The sequence below is a fragment of the Homalodisca vitripennis genome, chromosome 1, assembly GCF_021130785.1.
Source record: "Homalodisca vitripennis isolate AUS2020 chromosome 1, UT_GWSS_2.1, whole genome shotgun sequence".
NCBI classification, from domain to species: domain Eukaryota; kingdom Metazoa; phylum Arthropoda; class Insecta; order Hemiptera; family Cicadellidae; genus Homalodisca; species Homalodisca vitripennis.
Window position 1 is genome coordinate 31,297,266 of NC_060207.1, and position 17,875 is coordinate 31,315,140.

At 31.0% G+C, this 17,875-nt stretch overlaps 1 protein-coding gene across 1 annotated transcript in view; it reads left to right on the forward strand.

The window, feature by feature from the left end:
* The window catches only part of LOC124359289 (centrosomal protein of 104 kDa), a 31,314-nt gene that overhangs the window by 1,845 nt on the left and 11,594 nt on the right, over nucleotides 1–17,875 (forward strand). The window contains exons 2-10 of the mRNA XM_046811911.1: nucleotides 953–1,117; nucleotides 5,173–5,408; nucleotides 5,662–5,869; nucleotides 6,380–6,591; nucleotides 6,839–7,083; nucleotides 9,129–9,269; nucleotides 11,441–11,561; nucleotides 13,186–13,436; nucleotides 14,096–14,233. Coding sequence (XP_046667867.1) covers nucleotides 953–1,117; nucleotides 5,173–5,408; nucleotides 5,662–5,869; nucleotides 6,380–6,591; nucleotides 6,839–7,083; nucleotides 9,129–9,269; nucleotides 11,441–11,561; nucleotides 13,186–13,436; nucleotides 14,096–14,233 — 1,717 coding nt within the window. The remainder of the gene's footprint in view (nucleotides 1–952; nucleotides 1,118–5,172; nucleotides 5,409–5,661; nucleotides 5,870–6,379; nucleotides 6,592–6,838; nucleotides 7,084–9,128; nucleotides 9,270–11,440; nucleotides 11,562–13,185; nucleotides 13,437–14,095; nucleotides 14,234–17,875) is intronic.

Sequence of the window (17,875 nt, forward strand, 5' to 3'; positions counted from 1 at the left end):
ATTTTCCTTCAAAATTCACAAAAAAACTATACTTTATTAATTTGTTATATCTCCAATTCTTTTAAATGCTGTAGTCATGGAAAGTTTTTTGTAAATTTTTATATAATATTTTGAACATTTCAAGCATTTAGTATTAATTTTAGATATATATGTGCGTAAAATGCTAAATAAAAGACAAAACTGTATGTACAGTATGTCAAAATACTTCAAAATGTATGTCAAAAGACTTGTACTCGTATGTGTACTTCAAAATATACACATTTGCCATGATATCAAGTAAATATTAAATATTGTAATTATTAATGTTGAATTAATTTTCAAAGTATATTTTAACAGTTCAACAGCTTACAGATGACATTCTACAGATGCTAATTGTTATAAATATTGAAAATCAACACACAGACCTTGAATTAGGCTTTATTGCACTTAACTTAAAGTAACACCATATATAATAAATTCTGAATATTGACAGTATGACATATTGTAAATAAAACCTGAATACAAGTGGTAAAACTGACACTATGACAGCAATATTGATATAAGAGCACACTGCTACATTTTGAAAATTCAAGTCCTTTCTCTTTGTAAAATTGTTCTGCAATATATCCCACTCAAAAGGTACTCTGATTCACATACTAAGATTTGCTTTTTAGTTATACTGACGTTATTAGTAATTAAATTGAAAAGTTTCATATCTATCTATCTACAAAAAACTACATACATTATACAAAACATTAAAAGCAGTAAAACAAAGAGGCAAGGCTAGGCTTTGGGAGATAAATCTGATTAAAGAGCGCATCATAATTGGGGTATGGAATAAATATGAATTTAAATAAATTTATTAGTTAGGCCTAATTCAGAGTAAAACATTTAACTGCTATACTTATGTTTGATTATCTTCTCATATATAACACACAATTTACCCTAGAACTGATGTTAAACTGTTGAACAGGGGAAGAGGATAAGTACAAAGCTTGTGAACTGGATAGACATGGGCCTTCAATCCGAGGATGGCAGTCAGCCAAAGATTGTTCCTATCCTCAAGAGATAGTTCTCAGGCTACACAGCACTGCAATTCTTCATCAGATCCAGATTCTGGCTCATCAGTACCTCATCTGTGAGTGGCTCATAGAGCATGCTTTAGCCAGTTTTTAAATCTTATCTTTAAAATGTGGAAAATCAATTGATAACTTCTCTCAAAGCAATATGATCCACAGTATTTCTATATTCAAAAGAAAGATGTATACATTATTTGAAATTGTTAATATTAATAACACCTTACAAACACTGCTGGTAATAAATGTTGAATTATAAAAATAAACATTTAAAATTGTTTAGATAATTGATTTCAATTGTTAAGAAGATTTTTTCATAATTTTTTAATTACTTCTCCATGTATGATGCTAACTTATTATTACATGAAAGTCTTTTTAAACACAAGATAATAAATAGACTTTGGATTAAAATTGTTTCTTATATCTGATAATTGATAACCATTTTATTGCACCATGTAACATTTCACATGTGAAACTAACAATAATATAATGATGTATATTTATATGTAAACATTATTTACTGAACTAATAATTCAGTAAAGTTTAGATGACATTTCATGTAAAAAATTAAAAACCTGTTCTTCACAACTATCTTTAAAAAATTAGATTAATTTGCAATGATAAATGAATAACAATAAATATTCACTTCTTGCAATTCCTAGATCACTTGGTATTCTCTTCATTTATAATGTACTTTTCAACTCTTAATCTCTCTAAAGTTATTTCCTCTGTCTTTCTAAAAACTAAAATCACAATCAAGAGACTGAATCTTCTTAATTTACTCCAACCCTATTGCCAATGTCAATACTGTAAACTTCAAGAAATTATCATGGTCCTTCTTCTCCAATCCTAATAATGAAATGTTTCTAATTCTCACCATACTTTTAAGTCACACTGTCATTTACTACTTAATTTGGCTTTAACCACTTCAATGCGGCTCTATCTTGATGATAAGTATTTTAATAAGACAGCAAGTGCGTTAGGACCTCTGCAGCAGTTAACTTGTTAACTCAATCAACGGAACACTTCAAAACCATTTATCACACTTTTATTTGCCTTAAGTGAACTGTCCAACTCAAATATAAAATTCCCTCTCACTTAGTCAAAAGTCTCAAATCCATTTTAAACTACAAGCTACTTACTAAATACGTTGTCAGTGGGACAACTAATGACACCTCTTCCACTGTCCATCTATCAACCTACAAATTTACTCATTAAAACCCTTTCATGTGATCATCTTCTTCCTGCTTTCATTCAAGAACAATCGCAAATCTTCTGACGCATTTTAACACCTCCAAAGAGGCCACATACTCCTCTGAAATGAAATGAAAATAGTCTTTATTCATAATTTGTTTACATGTACAAAGAATGGTATTAACTGATAGAGCAACTATTACACTACTAGAATCTAATCCTTATCGTAAAATTAAAATTATTATTACAATAATTGTTACTGTTTTAAGTAAAGTCTTGGTGGAAAAAATTGCCAATTAAATATAAAGGTTTAGTTAAAAAGTAATTTTTAAGATTATTTTAAAATTTATTAATATTTTTGAAATCTTTTAAAATAGTTGGAAGGGCATTATAATATTTTATACCAACTATTTATAGTTGATATAGTGATATTTTATTCAAAGAACTTCAACCTATGAGATGGTATTAAATATTTATTTCTATTTCTTGTGAAGTAACCTATTGGTGAAAATCCCCTACCAGTGAAACAGTGTTTAAAGTTTGACCAGTGCACAAAATGCATTGATAAATATAATTACTCTAAACCATCATTAGGCCTAGTTCTTTAAATTGATCCTTTACAGATTCTTGCCAATTCAATTTCAACATGATGCGGATTGCATGTTTGTGCAGTATTAAAAGTCTGACGATGTTAGTTTATGAGGTTCCCTCCATAGATACTTAATTCTCAAGAGCCTTCAAATAAGTAAAAAAAAAAAACTCCTAAATCAAAGTAACGTTTGTTTACATAAAATATAATAAATATCTATACACTTATTTTCAGCTATTAGTCCAAGATCTAATATTGTTTTTAGTTGATTTAGGTTGTTGAGAGCTTTTTTTTGAGAATTCTCTGAAGTTATTAAATTATGGTTCTCAAATAGACCAATTAAATGTTGCTGACGATTCAAATATTTAACAAGCAAGTAATATTTGTTATTGCTTTATTATTTTGTACAGCAAAGAAAAAAAGACCTTTTAAATATTTATTGTTTATTTGAAATAAATAGACAGATAGATAGAATCTTAGATAGATAGATAAATCTAAGAATAGATAGATAAATAGAATCTTAAAATAGGTTTGACCAGTGATGAAATTTGTTCAGTTCCGAATACAAAATAAAGTTTTATCTGATAAAATTAATTGCATTATAAGAAGATTTAGTTCGTATCATCTTTCCTACTTTGAAAAAAAACCTTTTGACTTTATGTAGTTTGAGAAAATGGAATTCTAAGATATCAGCAACAATGAATTTTATAGATATGATCATTGAGTAATAAGATAACATACATGTTACAGGAGTATTTTTAGACATACAAAGCCTTCTGATAGTGTACACTATTTATAGCTGTCTACTTTAGGTATTTAAATAAATTAGGATCCAAAGAGCTCAACTAGTGTAGAGTTGTTCATAGAAACAATTTATGGAAATCAACCATATAACTCTTTTGTCAAATACTAATCTAAATTCAAGCAAAATTTAAAAAAAAAGCTCTTGCAATTCTGTATGACTCAATAATTCTTTTACTAATATTTTCCTTTTATTATTTAAAGAATTAATAAAAATATTTTTGAACTTTAACCCTTTCTTAAATTTTTAATTCAGCTTATTACAAAAGTAGTTTTTTTATATTATTGTAGTAAAGTTTAAAAAAACATAAAAACTGTCAAATTTACAAAATAATTGTAAATAATAAAATATGTAAGTAAATTCTAAGGAAATTAACAACTTAATTTCATGAAAATGAAAGAATATATTGAACTGCAGAGTACAATAATTGAGAGAGTAGAGCCATCTTGATTTTGGTCCCATGCAAACCATATTAAACTTTAAACACATTTGCTCTCTTATTATTTTTTTAATTGCAGATAGTTTAAAAGATATGCTAAATACGTATTCACACTCCTTGCATTTTAAAATTATTTTGTTATTGGATAAAAAAATTCAATTTTTTATTTTATCTATTAAAGATTTAACAAATTTACATTTTGAAAAACTAAAAAGCATTTGTATGTGTATTGATTAGATCTTTTATATTAAAACATCTGCCATAACTCTAAAAAATATAAATAAACAATTTATATATAAAATATATATTTATATATATTTTATATATAAAATATATAAAACAATTTATAAATAAACAAGAAAATAAAAGTGTTTAAAGTTACACATTCTTCTAAGGAGTGTAACTCAAGGTCGTTTCACTACAGCCAGCTCTTGAAATCAAACAGAAATGTTTAATCTATCAGAGTTTACTGTGTGATAGAAAAACAATGGCTTCAAATATAGTGTTTACTCCTTAGAAGAATGTGTAACTTTAAATACTTTTATTCTCTTGTTTATTTATAAATTTTTTTAGATTTATTGCAGATGTTTTAATATAAAAGATCTAATAAATACATACAAATGCTTTTTAGTTTTTCAAAATGTAAATTTGTTGTATGTTTGTGAACCATGTTAAACTTCAAACAAATTTGCTCTCTTATTATTTTTTCAATGGCAGATCATTTTAAAGATAAGTTAAATATGCATTCACACGTGTGCGTGCGCCGACACACACACACTCATATTATAAGATTTAAAAATTAAGATATACTGATTCACTGATTCCAGCCCTAATAATTTTAAGGAACTAAGAATGCTTTCACAATACAGACAATATTATGAATAAAATATGATCAATAGCTTTTATTACTATTTACACACAAACACATTATTTTTATGTAAAGTATCGATTTTCAATTTTATTAGTTATTTTAATATGACATAACCAGTGGGTATTCAGTTAAAATGAGCTGTTTGTATGCTAAATATATGCTGTCATGGCTTCCCTTTTATTGAATAAAGTACCTTAAATGAGAATGATTGCATTGTTTCAGCTGAGAGAATAGATCTGTTTGTCGGTCCTGAAGATTATGCAGATGATATTGCTGATGAGGAAGCAACCAAATTACCTTTTGAATACTTGGGCTACATAACGTTAAGTGATAACCAATCTACTGAATTTAAAAGCCGAGAACTGAAATCCATCACAGTTCCACCTTTTAGTCCAACATCGTATGTGAAACTTCGGCTTTACCAGAATCACAACAATGATTTAAATCTTTTCAATCAGGTAAATAATTTGAAATCAATCACTGTTATAGCTTATTCATTTATATTGTTAGTTTTTTACATTATTTCAACTTCAATATAAATCTTTTAACTAAAATCCTAACTTGCGAACTTGAATGTACTGTATTTCGGATAGGTACAGAACATTAAACTATTTTTAGTTATGCATTTTTGATTTATCTACTTAAAATTACCATGATTATCGAAAAGTAATATGGTGAAAAATGTGTATAAAGGTAAATAATCACTTGTAGGTGAGCATAGTTGCAATCCAGTTGATCGGAGATGAAGTAGGCAAGGGAGAAGAGAACAACAATGGCCATACAGATCATAATCTGCTCCCAGGTGGTCAGGGATCACTTTCCTCAGCATGTGATGACTTGGCCTTTGAGATGTACGTGGACAAGGATGTGGCTAGGATCATCCGACTACTAGAGCAGAGGAAACATCAGGCTGTCCAAGGTCAGTTTTTTTAAATATTTTGGACTACAATGACCTCAACATTTCTCAGGACTGAATTCATATTATCCATCCAATATTTTCCTTAAATCAGCAAACAATTTTCAGTAACACCAAATATGTACATATTGTAATTTATTACACTTGATAAAGTCAGGTAAACAGAATTTGGAAATGGATTTAAAATTTTTTTTGCATATTTTGATATAAAAATGTGTATAAACATACAATATGTTCAAACCACATAAACAATACATTTTAAAATAAATGAAAGACTATTTATTTCCTCATGTAAATACAGTTCTCAGCATTTAGTGTAATAAATCAGGAAACGATCTCCATATAGTCTGTGATCAACTTATGATCAGCAACATGGAATATATACTAATTAAATAATATCTGTAATATGTTTTTTTTGTTTATATGAATGTACATAGATTATAGTACTAGAGTATATTACAGTATAAAAATATTATATAAGTATACATTATAAAAAACACTCCTTTTGTGTAGATGAAAGATTCGAGTATGCACGAAAACTGAAATCAGCGATGGTAGAGCTACGAGCAGCTGGAGAACGGCTTGGAAAATTGGAAATAGGGAAGAAACAAGCCATTATGCATGAAGACTATTCCAAAGCAAAGAAAAAGAAAGCTCAGATGGACGAGTACAGAAAGGAAGTGTATGCACTGCTGGAAGTAGATGATCTATTAGAAGAAAATGGAGTAAGTTATGTACTCAAGTAATATTTCCATAAATAAAAATATTTTGAAATACCTTATGTAGCAGAAAAAAAACCGTACTGAGCTTAAGTAACTTTAGTACTATAGATCCAACTGTAGAGTTGAACATAATATTATTATCATAAATGAATAGTTTATGGATTAATATTAATTACTATAAAATAAATTAAATGAACTACTGTACAAAAATGTCAATAAACTGTAAAATTTGACTTTCTTTTCATAAAAGCCTCTGGCAAAAAATGATGAGGAATCGCCAGATGCTGACAATGGAACTAGCACGACCACACTGAGCGAGGAGTTGGCTGTGCCTGCATACTCGGTGAAGCCACGAGTCCGAGCCCCGGTTAGCCTTGAGGCTACATCTCCACCTCAGCGCCCTGTGCCAGACAACACAGTCTCTGCTGTTTCACCTGGCCTCTACCAGAGTCCGGTGTCACCCCTACACTACGCTGGTCGGGTCAGTCCAACTGGGTCAGTTGTACAATTTAATGTCAAAATTACTGTATTTTCTTATTAGATTTAGCAATTGTGTTAAGAATAAGGTATAAATGTAAACTTAAATAATACAATATACTATTTAATATAGTCTAAAGAAATACAGTTTTATTTCATTTACAAATTTTTAATATTGAAAATATTTTTAATGTTTTTTAATTATGCGTGGATAGTATGCTTAAGGTTAAACATTTTGATATGGTCCAGTGACCCTAAGCACTACATACATTCACATCTTCATGCATATATGTATCATATCATCTGATATTTTTCACTGTGAGGCAATTTACACATGGCCTGTTCCAATACTGCCGAGTCTTTTGCTAGAGGTATATTTAACTGCTAGCCCAGTTTGGACATTTTGCAGCATTTTACATTAAAACAATCACATACAGTAAAACCTGTCATATCTGGTATCTCCGTTATCTGGTCTGGTGAAAAACAATAAAATGTTTTGTAACTGTAAGCTTTGCAAGCAAGGATTGCCACACAGGCAAGCTTGATCACTTTTATCCACATGTTGGCCGGTGGGGTGGGTCAGATAGGGAGGGATGGAGGAACAGTTTTCCCTTCAGAAGAACTCACACGTACTCTTTTTAGAAACAATGACCTTGATAAAACTGTGATATTAGTGCTGTTATGTCAGCTTTCGAGTGTGCATTGGGACATGTTGGTAATTAATTGGTGGAATAGTTAATTTTTACTTTTTCAGTAAGTTAATACCTGATTTTAATTTTTGTACTTTACAGAATATTTAATTTTTTATAAAATAAATTTGTATATTTATTGTATACGATTTTTAATGATATTTTATTGTACATATTAAACGAAACAAATTAAAAATATCCATTGCATTTAGTTTAGTTTTAATGTTTGAAATAGAATAGATTAATATTTGTTGTATTATAAATTTCCAACATTTTATTGGAAATAGTTCCAGCTTGGTATTTAACGTTTTCATAATCACATAGCGTCGTCAAAAGTAAATTCCTACCTTGGTAGTGTATTTAGTACAAATAACTTGTGGTCTTCATATCACAATACCCGGCCCAACCTGTCCCCACATTAGGCCAGATGTCATAGGTTTTAATCTTATCATTATTTATGATTATAATATAACACTAACATTTGCTTTGTTATTTTGCTAAATCACCTGTATTAAAAATAGTATTAAAATGTGCAACATTATAGCTTAAAAATGAAGTTTTTTAATTTTTCTGTTTGAGTGGTTCTTTTAGTTTTACTTTGTACAGAATAATAAAGATCCAACTCAATATTTCTTCCTCAATATCATTACATCACTCACAATAATTTCTAAACCAATAAAAAGATAGTCCATGGTATTGCAAATTATTTAATTCGTAAACACAAATACGGATATCCCATATACATAACAAATTCTTTTTTCAAAGGTAATTTAATCTTTGGCATTTATCAATAAAATAGACTGATTCTGTATACAAAATCTGCTTACAATGCACTAGTCAAACATACAGAACACTGAATAAGTACAATTAATTACTATTTTTACAATTCAAAATTCCAAACATTTAGCAAGAGCAAAAATGCTTGACACTTAATGTACAAAAAATCTGCTTACAATGCACTAGTCAAACATACAGAACACTGAAAAAGTACAATTAATTACTATTTTTACAATTCAAAATTCCAAACATTTAGCAAGAGCAAAAATGCTTGACACTTAATGTACACCCTGTTTTTGCATTTTCAAAACATATTATGTGGATTTTTTCTATAACAAAATTATATATGTGTGTGTTTATTTTTAAACATGATGCTCACAAATTCGCTAATGTGACTCTTAATATATTTTATAATATTTCACAAATATGTAAAACCAGATACTGGTGTTTTGTGCATAATTTCTCAACAACCGGAAAACCAGATGTTGGCAGTTAAAATAGACATAGAGATTGTGATAGTTAAGTGATAAAAGTTGTCTTATTGTCCACTTGGTGTACAATCAGCACTTGCTCAAGGTTTAACATGTTGATTTCCAGTGCTACACCAAAGGGCCAGGCGTATGTTGCGACACCAGTGACAATCAGAACAGGCACAGGATCATTGCGACGCAGAAACAAGTCTGCAGCACGAAACAGCTATGAAGCTTATGACGAGAGAACTGTTCCTGCCCATAGAAAGTAGGTATAGCAGTAAAGTTTTCCACAAAAAGTAACAGAGTAAAATGATTTTCAGTACAGATTATTCTAACATTTTCAGTGTGACTGTTAAAAAAATCTTAAGTCATAGTTCACAATAAAATTAACCTGTGGACAAGTGCGCACAGTGCCGTCAATATGGTGTTGTGTATCATTGTGGTCGAATAAAATCACTTCCTGATCTGCAAGGTAATACAATACAGTGTATGTGCTCATTTAAACTACATACATAGGATTCTCTTTATATAGGCTTAACAATTATTTTTTAATTTTTAATTTAGAATTAGATTACAGAGTAGAAATTATATTATTTAATAAATCTAAGATTAATTACGAAATTACTGTATAACTATGTTGTATTATTAATATTTTATTTGCTACAAAATATTTTAATTGTCTAAGCAAATCAATTAATAAATTACATAAACTATGAATATTTATGCATTGCTGCTAAACACCACCACTATACAGTTATTTGTGTGCTTAGATAACTTACAATATGTACAGATGCGCATATAGTTATAAAAAAAACTCTGTACAAATTGTTAAAACATTCTATTACGGTACTCAAAAGAATTGATTTATAGATAATTACTAAAATATTTGTAAAATACCATAGGATAATGGAAATATATATATATTTCGAATTGCGTATCGCACTGGTTTATCGAGAAACAAAGTGTGGCGCATCTTGCGTAAAGAGAGACTTCATCCTTTTCACCTGCAAAAGGTACAACATTTGCTGCTGACAGATTACCCTTTACGGTTAAACTTTTCTCATTGGCTTCTAGACAATGCTGATAGGGTGAATTCAATTTTATTTACTGATTAAGCAACTTTCACGAGAAACGGGTCCTTCAATTGTAGAAATAGTCATTTATGGAGCAAAGAAAATCCACATGGTACCGTAGAAACCTTTTTCCAACACAGATTTCACATTAATGTTTGGTGTGCCGTTATTGATGATAAAATTCTAGGACCATTCGTTTTTTAAGGAAACCTTACTGGAAATATGTACGAACAATTTATGAAAAATGATTTACCGGCTCTTTTGGAAGATATAAGAGTGCAACTCCTCATTTTTCTTTAGTAGCTAGAAATCATTTGAATGCTAATTTCTTGAACGGGATTGGGCGTGGTGGACCAATCAACTGGCCACCACGATCGCCTGACTTATCGCCTCTTGACTACTTCTTATGGGGACATATCAAAGTTATGGTGTATAAACGTAAAGTTGATACCAAGGAAGAATTACTCGTTAGAATTCGCAACGCATTTGACAGTATAAGAAACAATCCAGACATAATTCGCAGAGCCACCACAAATATTTTACGTCGAGCAGAGTGCTGTGTGCATTGTGAAGGAGGGAATTTCGTACAGTTACTAAACTAAGGTTAGTAAATAGTAAGTGAAAATAAAAGTTTATAAAAACATGTACGTTCAGCAAGATAAAAAGTGTAACCGATTTTGTCTATTCTTCGTACGTTATTTATTTAATTAAAAATTGATTTTCTTAAAGTTTACGTATAATTTTTATTGGCTTATTTTACATCATTATCTTAAGAAATTAATTCTTTACAAGTTTTGTTAAAGAATTTTACGTGTTTGTTACACATTTAACAAAGTTAATCTACTTGAAACCTAAATGAAACTTGTTTTTGGACACCGAATTTTGCGTATTTCTTCAGATATCTTAAAAATTACTGCAGCTAGAGGTCTGGTACCAATTTTATTCAATTTTTCAGTTCAATTTGCATAATATACATTAAATTTTACGTCCTGGGTAACGCCCAAAATAATTTAATAGGGCTCCCTTTTAACGGTGGCACTGAAATCTGGGCGAAATCTTTCACCCTGTATAGCTCGCTAACTAAGCATTTCTGGACCTATGTGTTTATGAACTTTTTTCATTATTTTCACCGTAAGAACAAGTCCTGACAGTTTTTCCGTTTCTTCATGGGACACCCTGTATATATACAATATATGACATATATTGTATATATATGTTTGATTTGAATTCCTGGTTGTTTACATTGGTTACGAGTATTTAATCTAGTTAGTTCTTTGGGAAACTGAAATTACACACATTTCTAGAAATTGGTATGTTGTTTGGTGTTGACCAAATATAATTTGTTGCATTTTGCCTGTTTCAGCACTCACTCAGCCGAGCAACCAAGAGAGAACAATGTATCTTCATCAGCTGTTGTGTCCAAACTGAACGAACGAGAAAGGAAACAAGCTGCTTTACCAATAGCGGTTTTTGGAATGGCCTTAGTAAGAGTTTTGATTTTCTTCAAAATTTAAGAAATGTTTAAATAAAATTATTGTACCATAATTGTTGAATTACTTATATCAACTACAGACAGTTTTGTGATCACCATAAACGTTCTGTTCCTGTAGTGGAGCTGAGTTGTAGATTGAACCCAGCTTCTTTCTTCGAGTAAAAACTAAATATCTCAACAAAGTTATAATCTGACATATTGACTGTTGTGATACTCCAATAAAACTGATACATAAATCTCTGACCTTAAAATGCTACAAAGAACTTCTCAAAATGGGGACAAATGTTATACACTAGTTATTTACTTTGAAATGCAGACATAGTAATGGAGTTATTGTTCCTATTATCTGGTAAATAATGTAAATATGAGATGAATATTCATGATAACCCTACAATTACGTGGCAAATTTTCACACATTGTTGGGCTACTACTCTTTATTTTTTCATGAATACTGTAATATGTAAGTTACAATTATAAAAGATTATAAATTTTAATTCAATTTTTAAAGTTGTAATTTATTTTGTTTTCAGAAAATATTTTAACATTTTTATATTGAAGATAACTTTTGGTTGTCAAAATAAATGTTATTCCTTACTATACAAAATTAGATGAATTAAAGGGTAGATTGTGTCCTTGATATTCATATTGTTGTATGTATTCACATTGTATGATATCTACTAAACTATGTTATTATTATTGTATGGTAATTTTTGTACAAATTAGATTCAGATATTTGTATTTTGAGATCTATAGCCAAATGCTACACAATTCAAGTTCTGATTTCAGCTTATTATGACTTGATTTATTCCCCCTTCTCCTACAAATTGGTGCTGTGAGAGATATGTACAAATAATTAGTTTTTTAGAGCCTTCTCATCATTGCAAATTAAGAGAATCGTGTATGCCAGCTTTTTAAAGGTTTGCAGCTATTGATAATTTTACAAAGCCTATATATTTTTAAAACAACGTTACACAGTATGTATAAATGTGGCTTGACCAACAGCCAAGACATTCATGTTTACAAGACCAGAGGCAGAAATAACTGCCAGATTGGGAGATTCAGAACAGTAAGTAGCTTGTGAACACTTCACAAGAGTTTGTCAAATGAAATAAAAAGCTCAAAGTGTTTAAAACTCTTAAAACTCATTTGAAATGCCGTCTTAGCGTAAAATCTATTGTATTATTTAGATGAGTTTCTGGCATATAACTGCTGGGAGACTGCACAATTAGAAGACTGACTCCCAAATTGAAGTCATAAAAGTTGTTGATCAACAAAGTGGATGAGTTTCAAAATGTATGTCTGAATGAAAGTTCTATTTTGTAGCAGTGTCTAAACTGTAGAAGCTTGACATTTGCTCTAAAATGTGTTTTGTCTCTACATATTTGACTAATGAATGTGTTACAGCACAGATTTACTTCAAAACCCATGTTTTAAGAACAGTATTTATCATTTAAGTCAGTTATTGAAAACATAAATTATTATGATGAAGGATTACCATTGTAGCCTTACATATAAATAATCAAGTATCACAGTGGCTGTATAACTAGGGTTAAGAACACTTTTTAATGGTTTCAAATATATTATTTTTATAGAGAAACATTATTTTGTTTAATCAGGTGGAGAAGTTCTTCTCAAAGCAGTTCTCAGACAAGGAGGAGGGGCTGCGGTTACTACAGGCAGCACTAAGAGCCCATGTTCGCAGTGAGTGTGTCAAACCACCGGAGAATACAGAAACACACTCACCCAACAAAGTCGCACGAGCTGCTGTCTACTTGTTGCATCGAGCTCTCAGGGATAAGGTCTTCATCGTCTACAGTACTGCTGCTGAGATCATCCGCTACTTCTTCAGTGAATTTGTCGCTGGGAGGTGAGTTGAACACTTCTTAATATTTCCCATATGGATCAATTCTGGCTTATTTATAACTTCAGTAGGGCCTAAATGGATTAAAACAAAAACTGACAATGGACAACCCACTGAATGTCCTGTAGTTGCATGTTACTAAGTGTAAATGAAAATACACTTTGAAAGAGGATAATGTTTGGATTAGGTGAAGCTAATTTTTCCCAAAAGCCATTAGACCTGAGGAAGAAATGATTTCACTACCTACTTAAACTAGTAGAGGTTGGATCAATGAAGTTTATTCTTTATCCAGTGTGATGGAGAGTACCTCACATTATAACCATTGTTGCTGTTTCATTGGATTTTGGCAGAAATAAGCCCTGCACCTCATCCTGGATATCATGTCTCCAGAAGCTATTAATAACTTTATATTTGAAGTCCACAGAAAATTCTTAACTTGTTAAAAAAAAAAACATAACAGTTCACAACCCCCAACAGCCTAGAGGTGCCATGTGGAGACATCAGTATGTACACATCAATATTTACTCCCAAGTGTGGTACTTTGACTTCATTACTTGAGCTGATAAGGGTTAATATACTTGTACTGATTCAATTATTTTCCTTAGTGCATTATTTACTGGGAAAAATTTGATTTTAACATGGTAATTTGGCTGGGTATGTTTCAGGGTCTCGACAGCTGAAGTCTCTCGTAGCTTGGACAGACTACTACCGGAACTCCTATCAAAATCTGGTGATACGACGCCTCGTATACATAACATGGCAATGCATACAATTCTCAGCTTAGCTGACTGCTCAGATGTCAGGTATTGATGATAGTAGTTTTCTTAATTGGACTGGTTGATGATTATTATTATATGTAAGCATTTCTTCAGAATTGAATTATATATTTGGTATAATATGATAAGATTTCAATTCTAATTTGCTCCAAATTCCAAACTATTTTTCACATTACATTCCCTATAAATGCTAAACAAAACTCTTTGGGGGTTTTAATCTTTTTAAACCATTCATTGGCAGACTGATTTCTCTACAAGGGATTTTCATGTAAACCTTTGCAGCAAGTAGCAAGTCATACTTATGGCTGTTTTAGTACAAGAGATATCATTGCAAGGCTGGTCGCTTTGCTTTATTAATAATATAAATATAATATAAAGAAATCTGAAGAAATAATACTGACACTGGTGCTATTGCAAGAAACTAATCTTTTATATTTGTGTGAAGTTTAAACAATATATCTCAGGCCAAAATGCATTAAACAAGAGTTTATTTTCCACAACCTAGGCATGCTATGATATGTCATAGTATAGTGACAAAGATATTATAATATACAGCAGTCATACACATCAATCATTTAATCTGCAAGAAACATTCATGCTGAAATGAATTGGCTCTGATCAAGTAGAGACGTAAAAGACTTACATTGTCCAACTGACTACCAAAAAGATAAATGAACAAAACTGTAGTATGTGGAACTTGTAATAAACTTAACGGCCAACATTCATGGTATTGTCATGTTATCTAATAGTATGAAATAAAGCTGCTATAGTATGAAATATTTGTAACAATTTTACTTTTTTTGCTTAAGTTAAAAAAATAACAATATAAGAAATAGGAAGATAAAATTTTGATTAGCAATAATAATAATGTTTAAATGTACACTTGTATCCTTTTCTAGATTAGTACCAAATTACACACAAACTTTAATAAATTAAAAAAAAAAATCATAAAACATTTTTTAGTGGTCAAAAGAATATAGGCTTATTAAGCTTACATAAATAAAACCTATGATGTATATTTCAGTGCGTTTAACTACATTTTTTAAGTTAATTTCGCTAAACTATACGAGGGGGTACCCAAAAAAACCGGAATTATTTTATAAAAATTATATATTATCAAATTTTTTACAATACGACCTTATCTCTTTCAAAAATAATCTCCATTACAACTAATACACTTGTCCCAACGGTATTTCCATTGATCAAAAACATTTTTTGTAGTCATCTTTTAGAAATGGCTGCAAGCTCGAGCTTTGTTTTTTTTCTTAACCTCTTCAACGCTGTCAAATCGTTGACCTTTCAAGCCTCTTTTTCATGTGTGGAAATAAAAAAAAGTCGCATGGGAGCGAGGTCAGGCGAGTAAGGTGCGTGGGGCAGCGGAACCATGCCGTTTTTGGCTAAAAAACTGCCTAACTGAGATGGCTGTGTGTGCCGGTGCGTTATCGTGGTGGAAGAACCAGTCTCCAGTCTGCCACAAATCGGGCGGAACCACTGTTGCGCAATCTTCTTAAGATCTCCAAATAAAAATGTTTGGTTGACAGTCTGACCTGGAGGAAACAAACTCAGAATGAACAATGCCTTTAGCATGAAAAAAAAGCAAATCAATATGGTTTTGATGTTTGATTTGACGACATTTTTTTGGACGAGGTGAAGATGGCGACTTCCATTGGCTGTTGCTTCGTTTCTGGGTCATAACCATAGCACCATGACTCTACATAACTTTTGTAATGACTCATCACCAGTAATTACCTTTTCCAGAAAATCGGGATCATTTTCGAGATGTTCTTTCAGAAGGCGGCAAGTTTCAACTCGATGTGCCTTTTGATGGTCAGTCAGAAGTCGAGGAACAAATTTGGCAGCAACCCTTTTCAGTCCTAAAATCTCCTGTTAAAATTCGCTGAACCGAGCTCCAAGTTAACCCCACTACTCTCTGATAGTTCCTCAATTGTCTGTCGACGGTCGGTGAGCACAAGTTCACGAATTTTCTCAACATTTTCGTCCGTTCGAGAGGTTGATGGACGTCCAGAACGAGGTTTGTCTTCAATCGACATGTCGCCATTTTTAAATCGAGCAAACCACTTGTAGACCTGAGTTTTCCCCATAGCATCATCTTTGTAAGCTGTATTCAACATTAAAATAGTTTCTGCAGCATTTTTACCAAGTAAAAAACAAAATTTCACAGCTGCACGTTGTTCACTTAAACTTGCCATGACAAAAAACGAAACAAGAACAAAACAGGGTTAGCGAAAACAGTCACTACGAACGAACAGAATGCACTAGGACAACGGAACTGGGGTCACTGAGCTCGCAATGGGTTGCGCGACACACGCCTAGCGGCAGGAATGTGTACTACACGCTGCCGGCTGCCAGCAATACAATTCCGGTTACTTTTGGGTACCCCCTCGTAATGTCATGGATAGGTAACAACACAAAATGTGTAATATTAAAGATAGGCTCTTAGATAATAAAATGAACCTAAACTTAAAGTATTTTTGAATATAGACGATTTGACTTTCAAATTATATTGGCAAAAGAAAATTCTTAGAATGTACAAAGGCAAAGAATTACAAACTACATTATGGAAGACACCAGAGAGCAATACCTATTACAAATCTACAAACAAAAATAAAAAGTTCTAAAATTCTAAAAACAAAGTTTGAACCACCCAACAAATAACCTAATCACAACATGGCAAAGAATTAAACCAAAATTCCAGTGTAATGGTTTTTTGTAAAAGGAAATCAATAATTCAAACTGTTGCAATGGTCGATCTGTTTGATGAATTTTTTGTTATAGCTGTTGGCTTAGATAAATTAAAATACCAAATGTTTCTCACATTGTTCGTATACTATCAATTCTCTACTAACAGGAATTTGGGATTTTCCAAGTAGTGGAATTACAGCTAGAAACAATAATTTTATCTCTTTAAAAATACATTCTTAGCAGGAAACAATATTTATATTAATATTGTTAAAGAAGCCATGCTTACAATTCTGATCTCTTAATCATCTAATTAACATTTCTTTGATAGCGATTACATATATAGTATCCATTTATGTGTTATACCTATTTTCGAGAAGATCTGAGAGACCTACCTGCTATGAGAAATTGTAACTGCTTCCTATCTCTTTAAAAATCTTTGAATATGCTGTTTTACATTCAACTGCTAAATTATCTAGAGGAAAGTCAGTCATTAGACAAGCGACAGCTTGGATTTCAAGCAGTAAAATGTACTATAAAAGTTGTTGTAGTCTTAATAATGTCTGTTATAAAAACTAAGATAGATATATAAATAGTTCAAAATTGCTGGTATTATAGTCTTGAGTCACCTTCTATTCCTCTATTATTTAAAGGGCCTACCTGGGGGGGGGGGGCTCTGTGTGCATAAACGCTGATGTCACATACATAATATTAACTATAATTTATAGATAAGCACAAAATTTCAGGGCTCCATCAACTCTTTCTTGAGATGATCATCGCTGTCAGTCATGCATTGTAAAAGAATGTACTTTTGTATCCAAATGTCTGAAATCTATATGAGTAATACCTTTATTGATTCTCACATGTCTTGGGATAAGTATATAGGGTGCTATAACAAAACATAATTTAAATGAAATACACATACAACAGAAAAAATCACTCAGAATCATGTTAAAATTCAAAAGAACA